The sequence below is a fragment of the Leucoraja erinacea genome, chromosome 8 (genome assembly GCF_028641065.1).
Source record: "Leucoraja erinacea ecotype New England chromosome 8, Leri_hhj_1, whole genome shotgun sequence".
Taxonomy (NCBI): domain Eukaryota; kingdom Metazoa; phylum Chordata; class Chondrichthyes; order Rajiformes; family Rajidae; genus Leucoraja; species Leucoraja erinaceus.
This window is the reverse complement of record NC_073384.1, coordinates 26,427,375-26,452,159: the sequence shown is the minus strand read 5'-3', so window position 1 is coordinate 26,452,159 and position 24,785 is coordinate 26,427,375. Positions and strand designations below refer to the sequence as shown.

The following is a 24,785-nucleotide window of genomic DNA, read 5'->3' as shown; positions in this document are numbered from 1 at the left end:
GGGAACAAGATGCTAATTTCCGAGTATGAAAATGGCCATAACTTTTTAAATACTTGAGATATGAAAGTGAATTAGGTGTCAAATTAAACTTCTTTTTATGCTTTATCTGATGGGATAAATTGCAGACTTGATTTTTAAAATCTCAAAATTTTGTAACATTGCTACATGATGTCTTGTTAATGACTTTGGAAGATTGAATTTATTACGTAATTGTTCAAATGATCCTACAGTGTTACCCATAAACAGGTCCTTGATGCGCACAACACCCTTCCTATGCCATTCTTTAAAGACAGAGTCCTGAGTTGATGGTTTAAAAAGGTGGTTTGATGCAATAGGGCTCAGTAGAGAAAAGTTATGCAACCCAAAGCATTTCCTGAATTGAACCCATATCCTCAAAGAGTGTTTAACCACTGGATTTTTTACAGATTTAATTGAGGGGAGTGGAAGTGAGGAACCAAGTAGTTCAGGTGTGGACATATTATCATCTGTGTGTAATTCCATGGCTACCCAGTCAGGGCAATCGGGCTGGTTGTGAAAGAAAGACCAAAATGCAAGGCAGTGCAGGTTAGCAGCCCAATAATAAAAGCAAAGGTTTTGGAGAGCCAGTCCACCAGCAGCCTTGGTTTTTTGAAGGTGGGCCTTATTAAGACGAGGCCGCTTACCTCTCCATATATAGGAGGAAATAACTGAGTCAAGATGGTCGAAGAAGGACCTGGGGATAAAAACCGATAAGGCCTGAAAAAGGTACAAACATTTTGGTAAAATGGTAATTTTGATTGAATTTATACGGCCGACAAGTGACATTGACAGGGGTGACCACTGTGTTAGCGTCTGTTTGATCTGGTTTAACAGAATGATAAAATTCTCTTTGAAAAGATCCTTGTATTTCCTCGTAACTGAAATGCCCAAGTATGAGAGCTTGTTTTTTTCAATTTTGAATGGCAGATCCGAGGGTTGTACTTCATAGTTAATGGGAAACTATGCTTTTTCCAAGATTTCTTAAAACCTGAAAATTGACCAAAATGATTGAGCAGTGACATAGCAGAATGCAGAGAGGTGCCTGGGTTTGAGACAAAAAGCAAAAGGTTGTCAGCATATAGTGAGACCTTATGCTGTGTACTACCCCTCCAAATACTGGCTATGTCCTCACAGCTGCGAAAGGCCATGGCAAGTGGTTCGATGCTCAAGTCAAAAAGCATGGGGCTCAGAGGACACCCTTGGCGGGTTCCTCGATGCAAGTTGAACGGCTTGGACAACTGGGAATTAGTCTGAACTGAGGCTGTGGGATGAGAGTATAGTAACCTGATCCATGAAATAAAGTTTGTTCCAAAACCAAATTTGTCCAGAACAGCCCATAGGTAGACCCACTCAATGGAGTCAAATGCTTTTTCTGCATCAATAGGTACAACACACTCAGGGACATCCTCAGAAGCAGAGTAGACAATATCTAATAATCGACGTATGTTAAAGAAGAAATGTCTGTTCTTAACAAAGCCGGTTTGGTCCTCAGATATAACAATAGGGATGCCATTCTACGAGCTAGAACCTTAGCTAAAATGTTAGCATCCATGTTTAGAAGTGAGACGGGTCTGTAGGAGGCGCATTCGGTTGGATCATTATCTTTTTTGGCAATAAGAGTAATACAGGCGTCAGCAAAGGATGGAGGAAGAGAACCTTGTCTGTAAGATTCAGATAGAATGGAACACAACTGTGGGGAAAGGAGCATAGAGAACATTTTAAAAAACTCTGCCGGGAAGCCGTCAGGGCCCGGACATTTTCCTGATTGCATTGAGGAAATGGCTGAAGCTATTTCTGCCTGTGATATGGGTTCATCCAATCTTTCCCTTATGATCCGGTTGAGATTCTGAAGTATAAAGCTGGGAATAAAAGTCTCTGAAAGCATAATTAATTTGCAAATGATCCGAAGTGAACTGGCCATTAAGCATGCAAAATTTAGAAATATTCTGTCTTGCTTTAGCACCTTTAAGTTGATTTGCAAGTAATTTGTCAGTTTTATCTCCACATGTATAAAACATGGCTTTATTTTTTTAAAGTATGTGTTCAATTGAGTGAGTAGTGAGTAGGTCAAATTTGGTTTTGAGTTCCAATCGTCTTTTATAAAGAGTTCGATTTTGAGTTTGCGCATATTGCTTGTCAATTTCTCCAATTTGATGAGCAAGATCTAAACGCTCTTTATTGGATTTCCGCTTCATTTGAGCAGTGTAAGATCTGATCTGCCTCCAAAGGTAAGCCTTAAGGGCATCCCATACGATCAGGCTAGAGATTTCAGGGGATATATTAGTGGAAAGAAAAAAGGCTATCTCTCTTTCCATAAACTCTGCAAACTTATCATCCGAGAGCAAAGTTGAATTGAATCGCCACTGCCTACTCTTTTGAGGGAGATCTGAAGGCCAGAGCAATATCAAGAAATAAATAGTCAATTCGTATGATGGACATGTGAGAAAAATGAGTATTCCTTATCTTGTGGATGTAAAGAGCGCCACATATCACAAACATCGTAATGGGAGAGAAAGGCTTGGATGAAACAAGCTAATTTACTGTACTGGGGTTAGTAGAGGATCGGTCTAAAAGAGGATCTAACCAACAATTGAAATCTCCAACAAGTATAAGAGAGTATATGTTCAGGTCTGGAAGTAATGAAAATAACCGCTCGAAAAAACCTACATCAAGTTCAAGTTCAAGTTCAAGTGAGTTTATTGTCATGTGTCCCTGTATAGGACAATGAAATTCTTGCTTTGCTTAAGCACACAGAAAATAGTAGGCATTTACTACAAAACAGATAAATGTGTCCATATACCATGATATAAATATATACACACATGAATAAATAAATTGATAAAGTGCAAATAGCAGAAAGTGGTTATTAATAATCAGAGTTTTGTCCGAGCCAGGTTTAATAGCCTGATGGCTGTGGGGAAGTAGCTATTCCTGAACCTGGTTGTTGCAGTCTTCAGGCTCCTGTACCTTCTACCTGAAGGTAGCAGGGAGATGAGTTTGTGGCCAGGATGGTGTGGGTCTTTGATGATACTGCCAGCCTTTTTGAGGCAGCGACTGCGATAAATCCCCTCGATGGAAGGAAGGTCAGAGCCGATGATGGACTGGGCAGTGTTTACTACTTTTTGTAGTCTTTTCCTCTCCAGGTCGCCCAAATTGCCGAACCAAGCCACGATGCAACCGGTCAGCCTGCTCTCTACTGTGCACCTGTAGAAGTTAGAGAGAGTCTTCCTTGACAAACCGACTCTCCGTAATCTTCTCAGGAAGTAGAGGCGCTGATGAGCTTTTTTGATAATTGCGTTAGTGTTCTCGGACCAGGAAAGATCTTCAGAGATATGCACGCCCAGGAATTTGAAGTTCTTGACCCTTTCAACCATGATATAAATGGGGCTGTGGGTCCCCCTCCTACTCCTTCCAAAGTCCACAATCAGTTCCTTGGTTTTGCTGGTGTTGAGGGCCAGGTTATTGCGCTGGCACCATATGGACAGTTGCTCGATCTCCCTTCTATATTCTGACTCATCCCCATCAGTAATATGCCCCACAATAGTGGTGTCGTCAGCGAACTTGATGATGGAGTTCGCACTGTGGTTGGCTACGCAGTCATGGGTATAGAGTGAGTACAGCAGGGGGCTGAGCACGCAGCCTTGAGGTGCTCCCGTGCTGATTGTTATCGAGGCTGACACATTTCCACCAATACGAACAGACTGGTCTGTGGATGAGGAAGTCGAGGATCCAGCTGCAGAGGGATGCGCAGAGACCCAGTTCTGCGAGTTTGGTAACCAGTTTGGAGGGGATGATTGTGTTGAATGCCGAGCTGTAATCGATGAATAACAGCCTGACATATGAGTTTTGTTGTCCAAGTGGTCCAGTGCGGAGTGGAGGGCCAGCGAGATCGCATCCACCATTGATCTGTTGTGGCGGTAAGCGAACTGCAGTGGGTCCAGGTTTTTGTCGAGGTAGGAGTTGATTTGCTCCATGATCAGCCTCTCAAAGCACTTCATCACCACCGGTGTTAGTGCCACTGGTCGATAGTCATTGAGGCACGTCACCTTACTCTTCTTGGGCACCGGTATAATTGATGCCCTTTTAAAGCAGCTGGGGACCTCAGACCTCAGAAGTGAGAGGTTGAAAATGTCCGTAAAAACTCCCGCCAGTTGGTCCGCACAGGTTTTTAGAACACGACCGGGTATACCATCAGGACTACATTAGGGCATACACGTTCACAAATACTACCAGTGTATTGGATCATTTTCCAGTCACAATTACATACCAACCAAACTTGTCAGAGATCACATTATGTGGCTCAAAGGAAATGTTCTGGCTGATAAGGATTGAAACTCCTCTGGCTTTAGCCTGAGAGGAAGAGTGGAACCCCTGCCCCACCCAACCTGACACAAGACGACCATTGTCTGAGCAACGGATATGAGTTTCTTGCACAAAGGCTATTTCTGTTTTGAGTTGTTTAAGATGCAAAAAAACCTTTGTTCTTTTAACAGGATGGTTTAAACCTTTGAAATTCCAGCTCATTAGCTTTATGTGTCTATCCATGCATAATAAAGAAAAACGTTAAGTTGTAATGTAAATACAATGAACCATATGACAGGCTGAAAACGAAGCAACGAGTCAGTGCAGGTTGAAAATGACTAGTGTGTAATGATGTGTTTATGTAAATTGCTAAAATGTTAATGGCAGTGACTTAACCCCCCGCCCCACCCAAGAAAGCTGCTATAGAAAGCTGCTAAGCAGCAAGCTCTTCCAAACAAACATTTTACAAATCGAATATTCCTGTCTAACGCTAAACTATTTCTCCAGTATTATGTACTAAAAAATACATTTAAGCACATTTAATGTAATACATTATTACATTCTATAATAACATTTTGGCTTATCCAAATAGCCCCCCAAAAAAATATGGCTCTGAAGACTGAATATCAACTTTGGAATAACTGAACAGTGCAAACACTGAACTGTGTCAACAGTGAACTAAATGGTTATATGTAACTGAGAACTCACATGGGTTAACATGTCCTTAAAAATATGATTGCAGCTTGAAAGTTACTTACTGGCCCATAAAAGCTTTTAAAAAGCTGAAGTTAGAATGCAACCGCACACAGATATAGGGCCAGGCCATATGTGGTAACAGCACACAAGAGAAAAAAACCCCAGCTGGAAATAATTTCTAATTTACAGTGCACATATAGTGATATTTGGCTGTAGCCATTTTATATAAGTATCTTAGTACATAAGCAGCACACCCGGATGAATGAACACGTTCAGCCATGTAAACGAACCACAGACGTTAGCTGATATGCTACACGTGCCAATAGGTAGAGTTATACAGTGTTACTTCTCATCCAGTGGGTTCAAAGTCCCACAGATTCTTTATGGGGGTTTAGGTGGCCTAGGGAGGCTGTCAGTGTATTTCTGCGCCTCCTCGGCTGAGTTTATCCACTTTCTGTCTCCACCAGACAATGTGGGACGGAGTCGAGCTGGATATAGCAGAGCAAGCTTTAGTCCCAGTTTGTAAAGTTCTGCCATGACGTCTCTGTACTCTGCCCGCTGGCTTTGAACTTCAGGGCTGTAATCCTCCACAATCCCAATTGGTTTGCTGCGAAATTCGAGTTTCCCTCTCCGCCGTGCCTCTCTGATGAGGAGATCCTTCGTCTGGTGCCGATGCAGGCGGAGAATGACTGGCCGCGGTCTCTGGCCGGGGGCCGGTTTCGTGTTTAGGGAGCAATGGGCTCTGTCGACTTCTGGAGGGGATGTCAATGTCTCGCTCCCGAAAACCTCTTGCAGCAAACTTGAGAAAAACTCATTGGGTCGTCCGCTTTTAGTGGATTCCGGTAGACCGAGGATGCGTATGTTTTGTCGCCGACTTCAGCCCTCCAAGTCGCCCACTTTAGCCTTTAGCTTAGTATTGTCACCACTCAGAGTGGAACAAATGTTCTCCAGGTCGACGACTCGCTGGTTAAGGTCCTCTGCAGAAAGTTCCAGGGACGAGACACGTTGATCATGGTCCTCCACTGTGAGCTTTGAGTTGAGCCGACCAAACGAAATTCTAAACTCGGTGGCTAGTGCCTCTCATTGTTGCTCGAGCAGATTGGTAATGACCTCCAAGCTAACGTCAGTATCCTCTTTTTTACTCGACCTTGCACCCTTTGAAGCCATCCGGAGAGACGGCCACACTTACTCAAAAAAAAATGGCAGACGAGTAAAAAAGCTGACCTCACCCCGGTGTAAAAGTTAGAGGGCGGAATGTTATGAAAAGTTTTCTGGAGTTATGTAAAGTTTACCGGCGACCTCGCTTAGTGCATCTACTCCATCTACCTCTCAAACCACAAATTTCCTTTTGATATAGAACTATGCCATTTGTTGGCTCATCAAACCATTCCATTCTTTCATCGATTTTCCTGTAACTGTCCGTCCCACATTCCCATTGGCTTTCTCCAGATGCTACCATTCACATACCCACAAGGGATTTATAATTTCCAATTAACCTGCATGCATGTTTTTGAGGTGTGGTAGGAAACTGGAGCACCCAGCGGAAACCCACACAGTCACATGGTGAACAGACAGAACTGGATGCGTGAAGTGCAACTTGCGTGGGGGAGGGATGGAGAGAGAGGAAATGCCGGGGCAACCTGAAGTGAGAGAAATCAATATGCGTACCACTGGGCTGTACGCTGCCCAAGTGAAATATGAGATCCCTCCCCCACCCAAGTCACACTAGCTCTCATTTTCACCCTACAAACTGCTTATAATGGCCTGTTTCCCTTATCATCATTACTTTTTTGCACATCTTTCATTCATTGTTCTTTATCTCTCCACATCATCATCTATATCCCTCATTTCCCTTATCCCTAACCAGTCTGAAGATCACCCATTCCTTCTCTCCAGAGATGCTGCCTACCCCACTGAGTTACTCCAGCTTTTTGTGTCTATCTTCGGTTTAAACCAGCACCTGCAGTTCCTTCTTACACATAATGCTGTATTGTTCCAGGTTTTAAAAATAAACCAATTCTTCTCTTTTCCTTTAGATTTTTTGAGGATGGATCTTCAGTGAAGGGCTGGGGAAAGGTGTCTACACAGTATGTTCATGATCAATGGGTCTGCATTTATTTTATGTTGAAGAAATCTGTTCCATTGCATGAGCATGTAGCCAAGAAGAGTTGTGATCTCTCTTCACTTAATGTAGAAAATGCAGTTCCCATGCTCCATGCCTGCATTGAAGCTTTGAATATAGTTCCAGCGGACCAAGCACTTCCCATTCTGCAGTGCATGAGAATTGTCGTGCCTAAGGTGAGCAAATGAAGGGTTTGTCAGAAGAAAGCGATCTCTGAATTTTTCCTGAAAATGTAACATCTGAACTTTGATCGTGTAACTACTATTGTAGTAATTTTAATCTTTCTGGAAGTCTACACAAGAGTTTATTGAAACAAAATATATCAAAAGCAGTTTTAAATTCTATCATACTGATAATATTATTTTACCTGAGTATGTTTTATTGCCCATTAGAAATTATTCTTGAACTGTTTAGCTTTATAGGTCTGAAGAATCTCTGTGTGTCAAATCACTTGATCTAGCTTGGAAAGTAGTTGTGGATCTGAATAGCAACCAGCTACGTTTTTGGCCTACTTTAAGTGCTTTTGTGCATATTGCCTTTCACCACCAACTGCTTGGTATAACAGAGGAATGTCCCATTCGAGTGAAACTGAAGGAGGTAAGATGTATTTTATCATCTTTCATACCTGTGAATTTTGGTTTTCAAGACAATGATGCAGTTTGGCCTATGTTGCCTCTGCCAGCTCTTTGAACGAGCAATCTATTTCATCCAGCTCCCCTAATGTTCCCCTGCAGTTAAAATTTAAAGGATTTAAATTTAAGGATGTAAACATTTCATAAGTATGACAAATCACTTTCATAATAGGATTCCAACATTAGGGGTCTCTTGAGGTAGCAGTGACAGACAACATTAAGAGTGTTTTAGATCAAAGAAACATTTCATGTTTCCAATGATTACATAGAAAATTAGAATAGTTTCTAGGACTATTGCACTTGTGCATTTGTTCCACTTTCTCATTTATTAAAACAATTGAATGGTGGCAATCACACTTCCAAATTCATTGTTGCCATAGTACTTTTCTAAATTTGTATTACCTTTCTAGGGTCATTTTGAGTCAACTCATTATTCCCCATGTAATTTTACGGTTTCTAATTCCCTGTAAGAACCTGCAATATGCTGTGAGAGGCTGGGAAAGGAAACACACTTATACTTTGTGCCCATGATTTATACTGTTGACTGCTCACAAATTGTAAGTTTCTTCTTACAAGCTCTTCTTTAATCATCTGAATAAAATGGTGTATTTTTGCATTTTACAAGTCATGTTGACATTTTATAGACCACTGAAAAATTAATATATCATCTTATGAAAGAGAGTGATTGGAAAATCTGCTTGTAAACCAATAACGTGTTAGTCAATAATATAATAGCAAATATATCATTTAATATGCCATTACCAGATTGATCTCTAGTTGCCGATCCATTACCTCCTTCCAATTACAACCATCTTTTTTCACAATCTTTTTTCACTTTACCCCTCATTAGGCCGTCTCTTTTCCACTACTTGCTACTTTCTCCATGTCTTAAGATCAGTTGTATTTTATTCTTTCCAAGTTTTGATGAATGGTCCTCAATATCAATAGGTTAACTCTGTTTCATCCACCAACAATGTTGCCTGGCACATTTTCCAGTTTTGTTTAAGTAAATATATCTTGAGTAATTTGTGGGAGATATCTCTGAACTATTCAGTGACTATTTAATTACCAGTTGAATCTAACAACACATAGAAATAAAATGTTAAAACTTTGGAGGCTTCAAATAGATGATGAGATGTGAATTAAGTTAGCACCATAGTTTTTGCAAAATTGATAATACATGCCTATGAACACAACAGAACTGCTTATGCTCAAATATGATACTGCAAGTTTATGATCTTCACCTAAATATACTGATGTGATGGGTATTACTGGCTTCACTATTACATCTTAATATAATAATCAACTTGCATCAGATTCACCCAAGTGTAAGGCAGCAGACTCATGGTATTAAATATTCAGGTAGTTCTGTTATAGTTGCATTGCTAAGAACCTTTGTGTTGTTGAAAATTGCATTATAAAGACTATTGTGTCAGTAGGGAAAATGGGGTTAAGGGCCGGAGAATTTAAGACTTGCAATAACAATGTTATTTTTCTCTGCAGGATTTTCAAACATTAAAATCTTTTTAATAGCTATAACGTCTATTTTTGTTGCTGCAAGTTAAAAAATAATAAAGGCTGTATGTTACATTGTTGAATAGAGTAATAATGCACTACTGTCAATACAAGTGATTGCTTGTCAATTTTAATGGCCTGCGGTGAAAGTAGCAGCTGTGTTTTTAAGAGACAGTGGTATCTGATTACTGTAGTCTAGATGGAAACGTTTTTATTTCTAAGACAGCATTTGCCAATTTCCAAAGTAACTTTTAAATGGTTTTCTAGTTCCCAATGGAAATTGCATTATAACCACTAATTCATCAATTGCATTTCAATTCAAGTTGTGGAAACAAGCATGAGAGCAGAACTACTTATACAAGCAAATTTTGGTCAGAGTGATGATCTGTGATGTTTAAGATGACACTAACATTAATTTTTAGGGAGAGAGAATCACTTTTTGAGAAAGTATACTATGTGTGTTTCACTTCCAATACCTGTTTGAAAAGCAGCCACCAAAATGCTGGAAGAACATTATGTTTGTGTTAATGTTTCAGTTCATATTGTGTATAGCTGTCTACAGCTAGCATAGATTAATGACAGTTCAGCCATTTAAGGTGTATAATAGGCTGCAGCAAGTGGAGATGAATAGCGGGCAAGGATGGTTATAGCTGAAAGCAGGCCATCGACATTTTTTATGAATTGCAGGACATGATTGATGTAAGTGAATAGACAATAGGTGCAGGAGTAGGCCATTCGGCCCTTCGAGTCAGCACCGCCATTCACTGTGATCATGGCTGATCATTCACATTCAGTACCCCATTCCATCCTTCTCACCATATCTCACCAATAGCAGATTGTGGTCCGTCTAGGTGTAGACCAAGAATCAACCATGGTCTGAAAACTGTTCGGCCGGTCACCACAGAAAATGTAATTAACTGGGGTGCCCTCGAAGGAATTAGTGGGATACAACTTGCAAAGAAAGCTTTGGGTTGCACCTACTGTAATTGCCTTCAATCGCCATGCTGCAATGTAGCTGTATCCCTCATAAATAGAAAATGAAGGTGCTGTCTTGTGAAAATGTGTTGAGTACAATCTGCCTCGGTTCACTATGCAGTAATCTTTGCTCACTGTACAACTCCATTATCCATAGCCAAATGTGGACCACTATTTACCTACAACCACTCCGTTTTACACCAAATGTGTAGGAAAGAACTGCAGATGCTGGTTTAAATCGAAGATAGACACAAAATGCTGGAGTAACCCAGCGGGACAGGCACATCTCTGGAGAGAAGGAATGGGTGACGTTTCGGGTCGAGACCCTTCTTCAAAGTCTTAAGTCAAGTCATGTCAAGTCAAGTTTATTTGTCACATACACATACAAGATGTGCAGTGAAATGAAAGTGGCAAAGCCTGCGGATTGTGCAAAAAAGTACAGAACAGAATAGAACAGAATCAGTATTTACATATTAGAAAACCCCCCAGCAATTTAAAAAAGACACAACACAACAGTAAATTGATACAGTAAATTAGTCCCTGGTGAGATAAGAGTTCACAGTCCTGATGGCCTGTGTGAAGAAACTCCGTCTCATCCTCTCTGTTTTCACAGCATGACAGCGGAGGCGTTTGCCTGACCGTAGCAGCTGGAACAGTCCGTTGCTGGGGTGGTAGGGGTCCCCCATAATGTTGCTGGCTCTGGATCTGCGCCTTCTGATGTATAGTTCCTGCAGGGGGGCAAATATGGTTCCCATAGTGCGGTCGGCCGAACGCACTACTCTCTGCAGAGCCTTCTTGTCCTGGGCAGAGCAGTTCCCAAACCAAATTGTGATGTTGCCGGACAAGATGCTTTCTACAGCCCCTGAGTAGAAGCACTGAAGGATCCTCAGAGAGACTCTGAATTTCCTCAGTTGCCTGAGGTGGTAAAGGCGCTGCCTTGCCTTACTCACCAGTGCGGCAGCATGTGATGTCCATGTCCGATCCTCCGTGATGTGGACTCCCAGGTATTTAAAGCAGCTCACCCTGTCCACAGTAACCCCATTTACTCCAGTGGCATATATGTCCTCGGATGTTGTGCCCGTCTAAAGTCCATAATCAGCTCATTAGTTTTTATGACAGTCAAGAGGAGACTGTTGTCCTGACACCAGAGTGCCAGATCAGCCACTTCCTCCTGGTAGGCCTTCTCATTGTTATCGGAGATCAGCCCCACCATCACAGTGTCATCAACAAACTTGATTATACAGTTGAAGCTGAACCTGGCCACAGAGTCATGTGTGTACAGTACAGTAGGGGGCTGAGGACGTAACCCTGGGGGGATCCTGTGTTCAGGGTGAGGGTGTTCGATGTATTTCCTCCCATCTTGACCACCTGGGGCCTGGCGGTGAGAAAGTCCAGGACCCAGGCACACAGGGGAGTGTTAAGCCCCAGTTCCAGCAGCTTCCCAGCAAGTCTGGTGGGGACTATCGTATTGAAGGCTGAACAGCATCCTCACATAGCCCCCCTTCTGGCTGTCAAGGTGATAGAGAACGGTGTGCAGAACCTGGGAGACCGCATCGTCCGTGGATCTGTTCGGACGGTATACAAACTGTAGTGGGTCCATGTTGCAAGGGAGGAAGGCGCAGATGTGGTTCTGTACCCACCGCGCTCGTTCGAGAATGCATTCTCATCGAGAATGCAGGGTGACTTGGACTGGTTGGGGGAGTGGGCAGATGCATGGCAGATGCTGTTTAATGCGGATAAATGTGAGGTTATCCACTTTGGTAGCAAAAACAGGAAAGCTGATTACCATCTAAATGGCGTCAAGTTGGGAAAGGGGGAAGTACAACGGGATCTTGTACATCAGTCTATGAAAGTAAGCATGCAGGTACAGCAAGTAGTGAAGAAAACGAATGGCATGTTGGTCTTTATAACAAGAGGAATCGAATATAGGAGCAAAGAGGTCCTTCTGCAGTTGTACAGAGCCCTAGTGAGACCACACCAGTAGTATTGTGTGCAGTTTTGGTCCCCTAATTTGAGGAAGGACATTCTTGCTATTGAGGGAGTGCAGCGTAGGTTTACAAGGTTAACTCCCGGGATGGCGGGACTGTCATATGCTGAGAGAATGGAGCAGCTGGGCTTGTACACTCTGGAGTTTAGAAGGATGAGAGGGAATCTAATTGAAACATATAAGATTGTTAAGGGCTTGGACACGCTAGAGGCAGGAAACATGTTCCCGATGTTGGGGGAGACCAGAACCAGGGGCCACAGTTTAAGAATAAGGAGTAAGCCATTTAGAACGGTGACGAGGAAACACTTTCTCACAGAGAGTGAGTGGTGAGTCTGTGGAATTCTCTGCCTCAGAGGGCGATGGAGACAGGTTCTCTGGATGCTTTCAAGAGAGAGCTAGATAGGGCTCTTAAAAATAGTGGAGTCAGGGATTTGGGGAGAACGAGGTACTGATTGGGGATGATCAGCCATGATCACATTGACTGGCGGTGCTGGCTCGAAGGGCCGAATGGCCTACTCCTGCACCTATTGTCTATTGTCTCTCGAAGCATTTCATGACTACCAAACTGAGGGCCACGGGACGGTAGTCATTCAAACAAGCTGTAGAGGCATTCTTTGGTACAGGTACAATGATGGATCTTTTGAAGCAGGCAGGGATCTTGGCCAGGGAGAGGTTGAATATTGTGGTGAGCACTGCAGCAAACTGAGTAGCAGAAGACTTAAGTACTTGCCCAGATATACCATCTGGGCCGACAGCTTTCCTCGTGTTCATAAGTGTCAGAGTCCTCCTCACGTCGTGCTCAGACAACGAGAATGTGTGCACATCCCCAGCGGAGAACTTCCCTCCAGTCTCGCTAGCCAGCACGCTGGCGGTTGTCGTTAGCCGGCGAGCTAGGGGTGATGTTGCCCGTCTCAAATCGTGCATAGAAAGAGTTCAGGTCATCAGCTAGGGAGGTGCTGGCACTTCCGGGTGAGGGGGGGGCTGCTCCGGTAGTTAGTTATTGTCCGTAGCCCCTGCCAAAGGCGTCTGGTGTCCTGCTGCTCCATCTGCGACTTCATCCTGTCCCTGTACCTCCTTTTTGCGTCCTTCACCACCCTTCGCAGTCTGTAGGACTCTACCTTGCAGTCGTCCATATTTCTGGATGCCAGGCCAGAGTTGTAAGCAGCGGTGCGAGCATTCAAGGCAATGCGAATGGACCTGTCCACCCAGGGTTTTTGATTAGGAAATATGCTAACCCTTACCGTGTGGACGATGTTATCGGCTATTGTTGCAATGAAGTCCGTTACCGCTCCCGCGAACTCACTGACATCACTGGAATTTGCTTGGAACATATTCCAGTCGACATCGGTCAGTGCATCCTGCAGCATGGCCTCTGACTGGTCAGACCACCGCTTTACGTCCCTCGTCACTGCCGCTTCCCGTACTATCCGTTGTTTATACTCCGGCAGCAGGAAAATTGCAGCGTGGTCACATTTTCCAGGAGTGAAACGGCCTTGTATCCTTTCCTGAATGGCGTATAGCAGTGGTCCAAAGTTCTTTCCCCCCTGGTGGCACACGTGATGTGTTGGCAAAAGTTCGGCATGGCATTTTTGAAATTTGATTTATTAAAATCTCCAGCCACCACCATAGCCGCATCAGGGTTCTTGTTTTGGTGTCGACATAAAGTCAAAGTATCCTTTATTGTCATTCAGAGCTTTCGGTCTGAACGAAATTTCGTTGCCTTGCAGTCATACATATAATAAAAATAACCAAAACACACAATATTCATAAATTTAACATCCACCACAGTGAGTTCACCAGGCACCTCCTCACTGTGATGGAAGGCAAAAGTCTTAAAGTCCTTGTCCCTTCCCTCCTTGTTCTCCCTCTGCGCTGAGGCGATCCAGGCCTCCGATGTTGTGATGGTAAGTAAGTCCCGCGGCTCAACCGTGCTCCGCGAATGGGTTGGTTCAAACTCCGCGGCCCGGGGTGGTCGAAGCTGCCAAAGCTGCCGCCCTCCAATCCAGCGGACGCAGCTGTTGTTGCGGGAGCTCCAGAAAAACAGGTCACTAACCCCTGACCTGCGAGCTCCAGACGCTACCGTCCACTGGGCCCGCGGCCGGGCCTCCGAAGTTGGGTCCGCCGCCGGAACGCTGTCCCAGCCCTGAGGCTGCCAGCTCCGCCATTATGCCTCAACGGAGACGGGAACACGACAAGAAAAAGTTGCCTCCTCCCAAAGGAAGAGACTAAAACCCTGTTTCTCCCAACCCCCACACATACACAACCTAATAAACTAAATTTAACTAACTTTAACTAAAACAGACAAAAGAAAACAACAAAAAAAGAAAAAACAGACTGCAAGCAAGCTGCAGCTACCAGGCAGCGCTGCCACTTCCATGTCGATAACACGATAACGTGTAGGGCCGATAGTGCCACTTCTGGGTCCGCATGCGGTGGTATGTAGACGGCTGTGATGATCACTGAGCTGAACTCACGAGGGAAGGTAGAATGGACGGCATGAGATCGTCAGATGCTCCAGGTCCGGCGAGCAGGAATGAGAAAGCGTCTTAATATTGCCAGGGTTGCACCAGTTATTATTGGTCATGAAGCAGACTCCTCCACCCTTGGATTCCCCAGATTCTTCCGTTCTGTTGGGACGGTAAACAGTGAAGGACTCGGTTGGGCAGATTACCTGATCTGGCACCAGCGGGGTCAGCCATGTCTCGGTCAGACAGACGATGTTGCAGTCCCTTATGTCCCGCTGGAATCTGATCCTCGCCCTGAGGTCATCCAGCTTGTTCTCCAGGGACTGGACGTTCACCAGAAGAATGCTGAGCAGAGGTGGATGGAAGGCTTGGGCTCTCAGCCTATTTCGAATCTCCCCCCCCCCACACCCCGCCGCTTACCCTGATGTTTTCTCTGGGTTTTTCTCGGAGCCGCGCTCCCATTGTTGTTGCAGCGCCGCGCTCTTATGATCTCTGCCGGCCACGCTGGATCGGTGAGTACAGTGTTTAAAAAGTCTCCGGTTACGTTAAAGTTTAGTTTTACGAGAGTTTCCTGGTCGTACGTTGTTAGTGCTAGAGTGTTATTACTTAGAAATAAATTTAAAATGAACATGCAAGTTAAAAATACGCAGAGTCCCCGCGGAGCTACCACGACGGCAACTGGACCCAGCCGTAAGAAACTGTAAGAAACTCTGAAGAAGGAGCTCGACCTGTACACCAGGTTACCGGTTACTGTACACCAGCTATAGATCTAAATGCAATTGTCTGCCATCAATCAACACCAATACCATATAAGCAAATTCCTCTGAGAGGAATGGCTTAAATCTCAAGAGGAATGTTTAAACTCTAATTGTGTATCTTCACAGTAAATGTATCATTGGCGGTGTAAAAATTGATTTACATGCTTTTAGAAGCATTATTGTCTCGATTTGCAAAAAGCTGCAAAAAGGAAGTCAATTATTTCCAGATGTTTTCTCACAGGAAGGAAAAATGATCTCAAGCTTGCCGTAAATGGCATATTGATTCAATCCTGCACAAGTATTTTGTAACCTGGGAAAATCAGCATGTAAGAAATGCATTAGGGGGGGAAATCTTTAGGGAAAAGAGTTTTCTTGTGTGTTAAGTTAATGGAAAGGCTTCAAGGATTATATGGTGCCTCCATATTGTAATTGATGTTGATGAAGACTGCATCCTCCAAAGCAGTACCAGTTATTGAAGGCCTCTTGCTGCTATTTTTGATTTTATGTATTAAATTGTTTGGTAGCTTAATCATGAAGGCATAATCTGGCAGTGAAAATTTAATCTTAAAAAAGACCTGTCATCTTTCCCTAGATGACTAAAAATATTTGTTGGAATTATGCAATTAGACTCAGATAGCCTTCATAAAATCTCAATTATGTCATTTCAGATAAGGTCGTGCTTTCACAGTATTTATTGTTCCATATCTTAAACTGCAAAAAAAATGTAGCTGATAACTGTCTACTGTTACCGGGGAATATTTGAGTGTTCATCAATCTCTCCACAAATTAGCTTTGGGCATGACCTAATTCGCTTCTAATGACTACTGCTGAATTATTCATGAATTCAGTTATAGATTTACATCTTTTTTTCTGGAGAGACTCTGCAATAATATTTTCATTATATTAGAATTTTGTTTTCACTTCTCATTTTTACCGAGCACTAATCTTTTTTTAACTAATGGCCATTTCATCTAAAGTTTTGATGTACTATGAAGTAAATTTTTCTGAATTTAATTTCCCATTTATTTCTGGCTGTAGTATACAATTTTCTCCACAGGTGATAAATAAGTATCTTAATCTAGTTATTGTTTTCTTCCCTCTCCCTCAGTACTTTATATTCACATGATGAGATTCTGCTGTCACATTGCTTTTTTCAGCTGCCGTGTTAGTCAGGGCAATAGGTTTATACTCAGTATATTTGTTGGCACAAAATAGAGCTATTGATCTCCATTTAATGCTTTTCCTACCACACTGCAAACACTACAGCAGCTTTGATTTGAACAGTCAAGGTCCACATTGTCATTCTATGTAAAGTAATTGTAATGTAACCCAAACAACTGAGCATTGTAAGTTTCCAGCACCTACTGTATTTTATATTTTTGTGATGTAGTTAAATATTGAGATTGTTCAGAGGCATGACTTCCTAGAAAACCTTACAAGTTCCCCCAATTTACAAACACCCAACTTATGGACCAGTGTTGCATCTCCTGCGGTTGCAGGAGAAAGTACACTGGGAAGGGGTGGTTTGGGTGGGAAGGGACGAGTTAATCAGAGAATTGCGGGGGGAATGGTCTCTGCAGAAAGCGGAAAGGGGTGGCGAGTGGTTGGTTCCCGTTGGAGGTGGCGATTTTCGCCACCTCCTCCGCAACTCCCTGGTTAACACATCCCTTCCAACCCAAACCACCCCCTCCCCAGGTACTTTGTCCCTGCAAACGCAGGAGATGCAACACCAGTCCCTATACCTTCCCCCTCGACTCCATCCAAGGACCCCGACAGTCTTTTCAGGTGAGGCAGAGGTTCACTTGAACCTCCTCCAACCTCATTTACTGTATCCGCTGTTCCAGGTTTGGACTCCTTTATATCGGCGAGATCAAGCGCAGACTCAGCGATCGCTTCGCCAAACAGCTCCGCTCAGTCCGCCTAAACCTACCTTATCTCCCAGCTGCTCAACACTTTAACTGCCCCTCCCATTCCCACACTGACCTTTCTGTCCTGGGCCTACTCCATTGTCAGAGTGCGGCTCAGCGCAAATTGAAGGACAACACCTCATATTTTGCTTGGGCAGCTTACAACCCAGCGGTATGACTTTTGACCTCTCTAAACTTCAAATAACCTTTGCCTTCCCTCTCTCTCCATCCCTCCCCCCTTCCAAGTTCTCTGACTTGTCTGACTGTCCTTGTTTGCATTTCATCTCTGTTTGTTTTGTTCTTACCTTCTCCTAGCTAACAATGATTTATTGTACATTTTCCTTGATTCTCATCCCCTTTGTCTTGTTTTCACACCTTACACTTCCTTATCTCTGTATCTTCCTCTTCCCTGATTCAGTCTGAAGAAAAGTCTCGACCCGAAACGTCACCCATTCCTTCTATCCAGAGATACTGCCTGTCCCGCTGAGTTACTCCAGCATTTTGTGTCTAGCAGCTGTTTCTGTGTTCCACTCCCACATACTGGAATTTGTTTCTGACTTACAAATAGTTTACGTGTGAACAGTCCACAGGTATGGACTCCTATTGTAACCTGGGGATGCAGAATAAATTGTATTACATGAGATATATATTACAGAAATCATACTTTTTTTACTCATTCCGTCATTCTTCCTGCTACAGATCCAATACCGATTTTCCAGCAACTGGTGATCCGGCGTCTCCTTTAATCTGGACAATATTATGAGAGTGCACTTGAAATCCTCCTCACTGATTGGAGGGCCTCATTTCTGTAGCGGTTCTGGAACTCTGGCCCGGCCAGAGCCGGAAGATCCGTTCCCATAGCCGACTACTGCAGCCGACTCTGTGAGCCGATATCTTGGCTCCTCAGCAGCCTAGGCGGACCGTTCTGATACCATTATGGTCCTCTCAGAGTCTGTGACCTGTTGGTCTGGCAAAACAGTTAATCCAGAAACGCTCTACAACCTAGGGTGCCGAAAGATCGGTGGTGGACCTACGTACATTTACATGGACCTCAACCTTCTATTCTCAAGAGAAAAGAGACGCAATATGTTCTTTTTTTTATTTGTATGACCTCACCTTTTTCAGATCGTCCTGGTAAATTTCTCTGCTTTCATCCCCAGTGCTTCAATCTCTTACATTATATGATGAACCAGAACTGTATACAGTATTCATGATCATAACATCCCTGCTTTTCAGTTTTAACCTCCAAAAATGCAAAGAGAAAATACTGTAAGCACACTGGATACTCAGCTTGTACACGCTAGAATTTAGAAGATTGAGGGGGGATCTTATAGAAACTTACAAAATTCTTAAGGGGTTGGACAGGCTAGATGCAGGAAGATTATTCCCCATGTTGGGGAAGTCCAGAACTAGGGGTCACAGTTTAAGGAGAAGAGGGAATTATTTTAGGACCGAGATGAGTAAATAATTTTTTATACAGAGAGTGGTGAATCTGGAATTCTCTGTCACAGAAGGTAGTTGAGGCCGGTTCATTGGCTATATTTAAGATGGAGTTAGATGTGGCCCTTGTGGCTAAAGGGATCAGGGGGTATGGAGAGAAGGCAGGGATGGGATACTGAGTTGGATGATCAGCCATGATCATATTGAATGGCGGTGCAGGCTCGAAGGGCCGAATGGCCTACCCCTGCACCTATTTTCTATGTTTCTACAGGTCAGGCGGTATCAGTGGAAAGAAAACAGGCTAACAGAGTTGGAGACAATCATGCATATATTCTGCACCTTGTATCTTCCCCTTTATTCTATCTGTTGTATTTGAGTTTGACGATTGCATGATATATCTGATATGTTTGGATAGAATGCAAAACAAAGGTTTTAATTGTACCTTGGAACATGTGAGAATAATAATAAACCTAAACCACAACATACTGACTCGGAGCCAGTGATTTTAAGATGGTAAAAACTCGTAACATTCTCGCCATCAACAAACTCCCATATGCGTTGAGGCACATTTCTTGTCCTGCCATATCTGGGACCATATTTAAGTCATCTTTATTAATTGATGCCTTTATATTGTTAATTAGCTAAGACATCAGTTAAACATAGTCATAGAAAGTCATAAAGCTGCACAGCACAGATGCAGGCCCTTCAGCCCAACTTGTCCATGCCGAGCAAGTTGCTTAACTGAGACAGTCCCAATTTCCTGTGCCTAGCCCATATCCCTCCAAATCTTTTCTATCCATGTATCTGTCCAAGTGTCTTTTAAATGTTGTAATTGTACTTCTAACACTTACTCTGACCGCTCGTTCCATGTACAGACGACCCTCTGTGATATAATTTTCTGGTCCTAATATAAAGCACTGTCCTAAATTGATTTTACTTATGTAAACCGAATATGCAACAGCCTGTTATACGGTGATTTCTCTTTTAGAGCCATGTGAGGCAGCCATACAAAATAAGTAGTTTATCATTTGCCAGTTATATTTCACCCCTAAGCTAGCTGTGAAATAAGTAAAATTAATAGGAGAGTTATTTTCAAAACATTGCCAGTGAATGTGTAATGTATGATGGCCCCAGAACAAATATTTAATTGACAGAATGGATGCTCAGCGATGCAAAGTACAATCAAATTAAGCTGCAGAAAAATTGCAATGCTGCTGAAAAACCCAATACTTAGTGGCAAATCTGTTTGATTAACTTACTTTTTACATTCAAGTCAAAATAGATATTGACATTGGAGTGGAAATAACTTAAGTGCACAGTCATTTTAGTGGTATAATAAATATAATGGAAATGGCTAATAGCATGAGTGAAGCACATTTTACTTTGGAGAGAACCAGAGTAAATTAGGCCTGGTAATTGGCAGATTGTTACCAATTCTACAGACTTTTGAAATTATTTTATAGTCTAAAATGCACAGTAATTCTTGTAAATTAACAAGTTTTTTCTAAAGCAATTAGGTAGTCACTTAAATTTTAACATTGTAAGCTGGTATGCAATTGTAGCATGTTCGAAGTCAGGTGTAATGACATGAAATTAGCACAAAATGCCTATTAATATGTGATTCAAACCAAGTGAATACCAGGCAATGACATGTTGAGCTAATTACCAAAAGTAAAGTTGTCAGATTTTAAATGAAAACTTGTTATTAAGCAAGCCAGTGATCCTATTAAGTTTAATGGTTAATCTGAAATAGTTAGAATTCGAAATAATTCTCCTTGCATCAATGTGTAATTGCCCCTCGATCATGCAATATGCAGAGAATCCCACACACTGCAAGCGTGTTTATTTTGGGACCATGCTAAGAAGAGGGGGTTCTTTCACTTGTTACATAACCCGTAATTGCCTTGCATTTACATGCATCACGTGCAAGACAGAATCTTGCTTCATTCTCTGATTCCTTGTTGGGATTAATTCCATTATTTGTGTCTGTAACATATAGTGGGGAATTCAAAGTGCTTGATACGAATCAATAAATCGAGCCACCATACTTCCAAATGTATTAAACAATTAACATTCTAGGTTAGAAGTTTTAATTGATTGCAGGATTCAAAATCACTAAATTGAAAACAAAGGAAGCAGAAGGCCATCCACCCCAGGCAATTAGGTCATGTCACAGGTCGCTATGGGTTTTGATTCTATGCACCTTATTATTTTTAATCAACAAAGAAAGTCGTTTCACTTCCTTAGTCCCATCACCCAGTTCCATTCCCCTCCTGTTATCCTTTGGTAATTCATATATAGTCTAAGACATCTCAACTTGTGTGCTCAATTCTTTAGCTTGCATGATCTTCTCCACAGTAAATATGATAAGAAATATTAATTTAATATCTCCCCATTTATTGCAGCTCTACACTAAGAGCCATATCGATCTTTGAGAGGACGTTCTTCAGCCACCTTTTTACTCTTATATCTATCTTATATCTCGTAGGATTTTTCTTTACCTTGTCTGCAAGATCCATTCATGTCCTCTTTTTGTCCTCCTGATTGTATTGAGTGTACTCCTATATCTACCTGTTTGCGAGCATGTTGGTCTGTATATTACAAATGAAGAAATTGCATTGTGAAGGAGCCATGGAGCAGACACTTTCCTATATGCTTGGGACATAATGGCAACATACTTGCAAAAATTGTTCTACCTACTCGGATGCAGGACATCCAGGGTGCAAGGATAGGAAAACAACTGGCAAATATAAGTAATGCATTTCAGGACAAATCTAAACCAACTATTTCCTCTAAAAATTATTTTTGAAAAATATTTAACCTCTTAGACATTTTGAAAATAAAATATGTTCATATTTTGACAGGAAATACCTAGCGTATTCTGATGAAGAGCCTCTACTTGAAAGGTTATCCTGCTTTCAAAATCCTGTGGACTTTCAGTCTATTTTATGTCTAATAGTCTGCATTGACGTATGGCAGAACACACATTTGAGTCAGAAGGTTATGAGATCAAGCCCGTCCTGGGACCTGAACATATTTAAATTGAAACATCATTGCCTTTCAACTGCTAATTTAAAATTATGACCCAGTCTGCCTTCCTATCAATGTTACAATTCCCATTACACCATATGAAAGAGAATAGCAATGTTTTACAGGTGTCTAACATATATCCGTTGACTAATTTGAATGAAATAACATCAGGTCATATATCTCTCTGTTGTTTGTGGAGTCTTACTCTGTACCTAATTTGCTTCTGTTACCCACATTGTGACAGTTCCGGCCGTGAAGTGTTTTCGGACTCAGTTTGTAAAAATGCAATTTCAATTTTTCTGTCCTTTTGCAGATTATAAGCAAGTTGCTTAACATTTCACAATCCAAAACTGGAGTCTTCAATGTACTAATTATTCATTGCTGCCAAACATGGCTGTCTCCTGGTTCTGGTACCAACGATTCCCTCCCAAATTCTTTCATGAGCGCTGAACTCCACGTGGATCTCTTTGTAGAAGCTTGTTTATTTGGGCCTGTTTTTCGGAAGGATCAAAGGTAAAGTGAAGAACGTAGTTTTAAGAAATATATTCTCCAAAGAAATTATGTATCTTATTGTTAAATTCAATTTCAATTGTTTTTAATAGATTTTTAGACCATTGGGATCTCTCTGGGGCAGAGGTGACCTGCACAAGTGGTTGCATCTGAAATGGAGGGGAACCAATATCTTTGCGAGGTGGTTCGCTAGTGCTATTTGCGACGGTTTAAACTAGAGAGGTAGCAGGGTGGGAACCAGAGTAGTGGGTCAGAAATTGGATGCACAGGTGGGAAATTACAGGTTAGGACCAGAAACTCTCAAAAAATGGACAGGCAGGGAGAGGCGAAGGAATATGATGACGCTGATGGGTTGAAGAGTGTTTATTTCAAAGCAAGGAGTATTAAGTAGAAAGCAGATGAACTTTGGTGCTTTGGGCTATGATGTTGTGGAAACATGTTTGCGAGAGGAACACAATTGGCAGCTCAAAGTTTCAGGGTTTCAGATGTGATCTCAGAGGGAAGCAAAAGAGTGGAGGAATTGTGCTACTAATTAGGGAGACTGTCACTTGGCACTCAGAGAAGACATACTGGAGGGTTTGTCACTGAAGGGATATGGGTAGAGATTAGAAATAAGAAAGATGCAAGCACTCTAATGGGATTGTATTATAGGCCTCCCAATATCAATCGGGAGATAAAGGAACAGATATATCGATGGATTACGGAAAGATGCCAAAGCGACAGGGTTGTCTTTAACTTCTTCATTATTGACTGGGACTTGCTCAGTGCCAAAGGCTTAGGTGAGGCAACATTTGTGTGGTGTATCTAAGGGGGTTTCTTGAAACAGCATGTAGATAGTCCGGCCCGTTAAGTGAACATACTGGACCTTGTGTTGGAAAATGAGCCTGGCCAGGCTGATGACCTGTGACTGGTGTTACAGTGAAAGAGCATTTTGAGGATAGTGATTGCAACTCCATAAGATTTAAGATTATTTTGAACAGGGAGAAAGCTGTCGCTTGCAGGAAGATGCTAAATTGGAAAAAGGCAAGCTACAATGTTATTAGACAGGAGCTTGGGAGAGTACACTGAGAGCAGTTGTTATTGGGCAAGTTGTTTAAAGGCCAGTTCATCGAACTGGCATGTTCCGGTAAAGAGGAGGGATGAGGATGGGAAAGTAAAGGACCAATAGACAATAGGTGCAGGAGTATGCCATTCGGCCCTTCGATACAGCCAGCAAGATTGTTCCCGATGTTGGGGAAGTCCAGAACAAGGGGTCACTGTTTAAGGATAAGGATAAGGGGGAAATCTTTTAGGACCGAGAGAGTGGTGAATCTCTGGAATTATCTGCCACAGAAGGTAGTTGAGGCCAGTTCATTGGCTATATTTAAGAGGGAGTTAGATGTGGCCCTTGTGGCTAAAGGGATCAGAGGGTGTGGAGAGAAGGCAGGTACAGGATACTGAGTTGGATGATCAGCCATGATCATATTGAATGGCGGTGCAGGCTCGAAGGGCCACATGGCCTACTCCTGCACCTATTTTCTATGTTTCTAACTTTTAAGAAGCCAGAGATACACAGCTGTGAAGCTCGGCGGACATTAACATTACCGGTTGGTTATCCTTGGTTCTGAAAACTACTGCTTAAGTTTTTTTTCCCCCAATGAGCCATTGAAGTTCACCGGTCAGCACCGGCTACAACCTACGAGAACCTAAGAGAACCTTCAACCTCCTGGCAACCCACTAGGACCTCCTGGCGGCCCACCTAGGGCACGAGAATTCTCGCTACTCTCCATGTTGAAAAATTTGCGCCGACTATAATGAGGCCGCGACTAGTTCCCAGAATGCGGGAATTCCTCACAACCATGAAGGCGACTCCCCGGCAACTACCCACGAACATGTGGCGACCATGTGGTCATGCACACACCGTGACCATGGTCGCCAGATGTGTGGCGACTATAGTCTCCTGCAGTTGCCTAAAAGGTCGCCATGGGTCAGGCCCATAAGGAGGAAATAACTCAAGTGGACGATTAGAAGGGCCAAAAGAGGCCATAACATGGCATTAATGATTCGGATTAAGGAAAATCTCAAAACCTTTAAAACAGTACCTACATTGGAAGCAAGAGCGTAACCAGGGAGAAGGATAAACAAGGGGAGAGAGAAGGGGGAGACGGGAGGGTGGGGCTCATTTTCCCACACAAGCCATAGGTGACTGGGAAATCTGAACCCAAGCACCAAGTTGAAAGTGGCCGAAGGTGTGCATCGCTCGGGACAGCCCTCTCCCACGGCCACCCTCCACGGGCTGCGGGTCTGGTGGAGCGGAGGTTTGGGACAATGTCCATGCCTTCACAGTGATGTGATGGGCGAGGGGGTCTGGACCAATCGCTGACAAGTCCCGTCCCCCGGCAACGTCAAGTCCGTTATTGGACTTTTCTGTGAGCGGCAGTTGGTCCTT

The 24,785-nt window shown here is 42.8% G+C and overlaps 1 protein-coding gene across 2 annotated transcripts in view; it reads left to right on the top strand.

Moving 5' to 3' along the window:
• tarbp1 (TAR (HIV-1) RNA binding protein 1) overlaps positions 1–24,785 on the top strand; it is a 226,972-nt gene that overhangs the window by 95,934 nt on the left and 106,253 nt on the right. For both annotated transcript variants that reach the window (XM_055639264.1, XM_055639265.1), the window contains exons 16-18: positions 7,053–7,314; positions 7,553–7,735; positions 22,161–22,360. In XM_055639264.1, the coding sequence (XP_055495239.1) occupies positions 7,053–7,314; positions 7,553–7,735; positions 22,161–22,360 (645 nt within the window). The remainder of the gene's footprint in view (positions 1–7,052; positions 7,315–7,552; positions 7,736–22,160; positions 22,361–24,785) is intronic.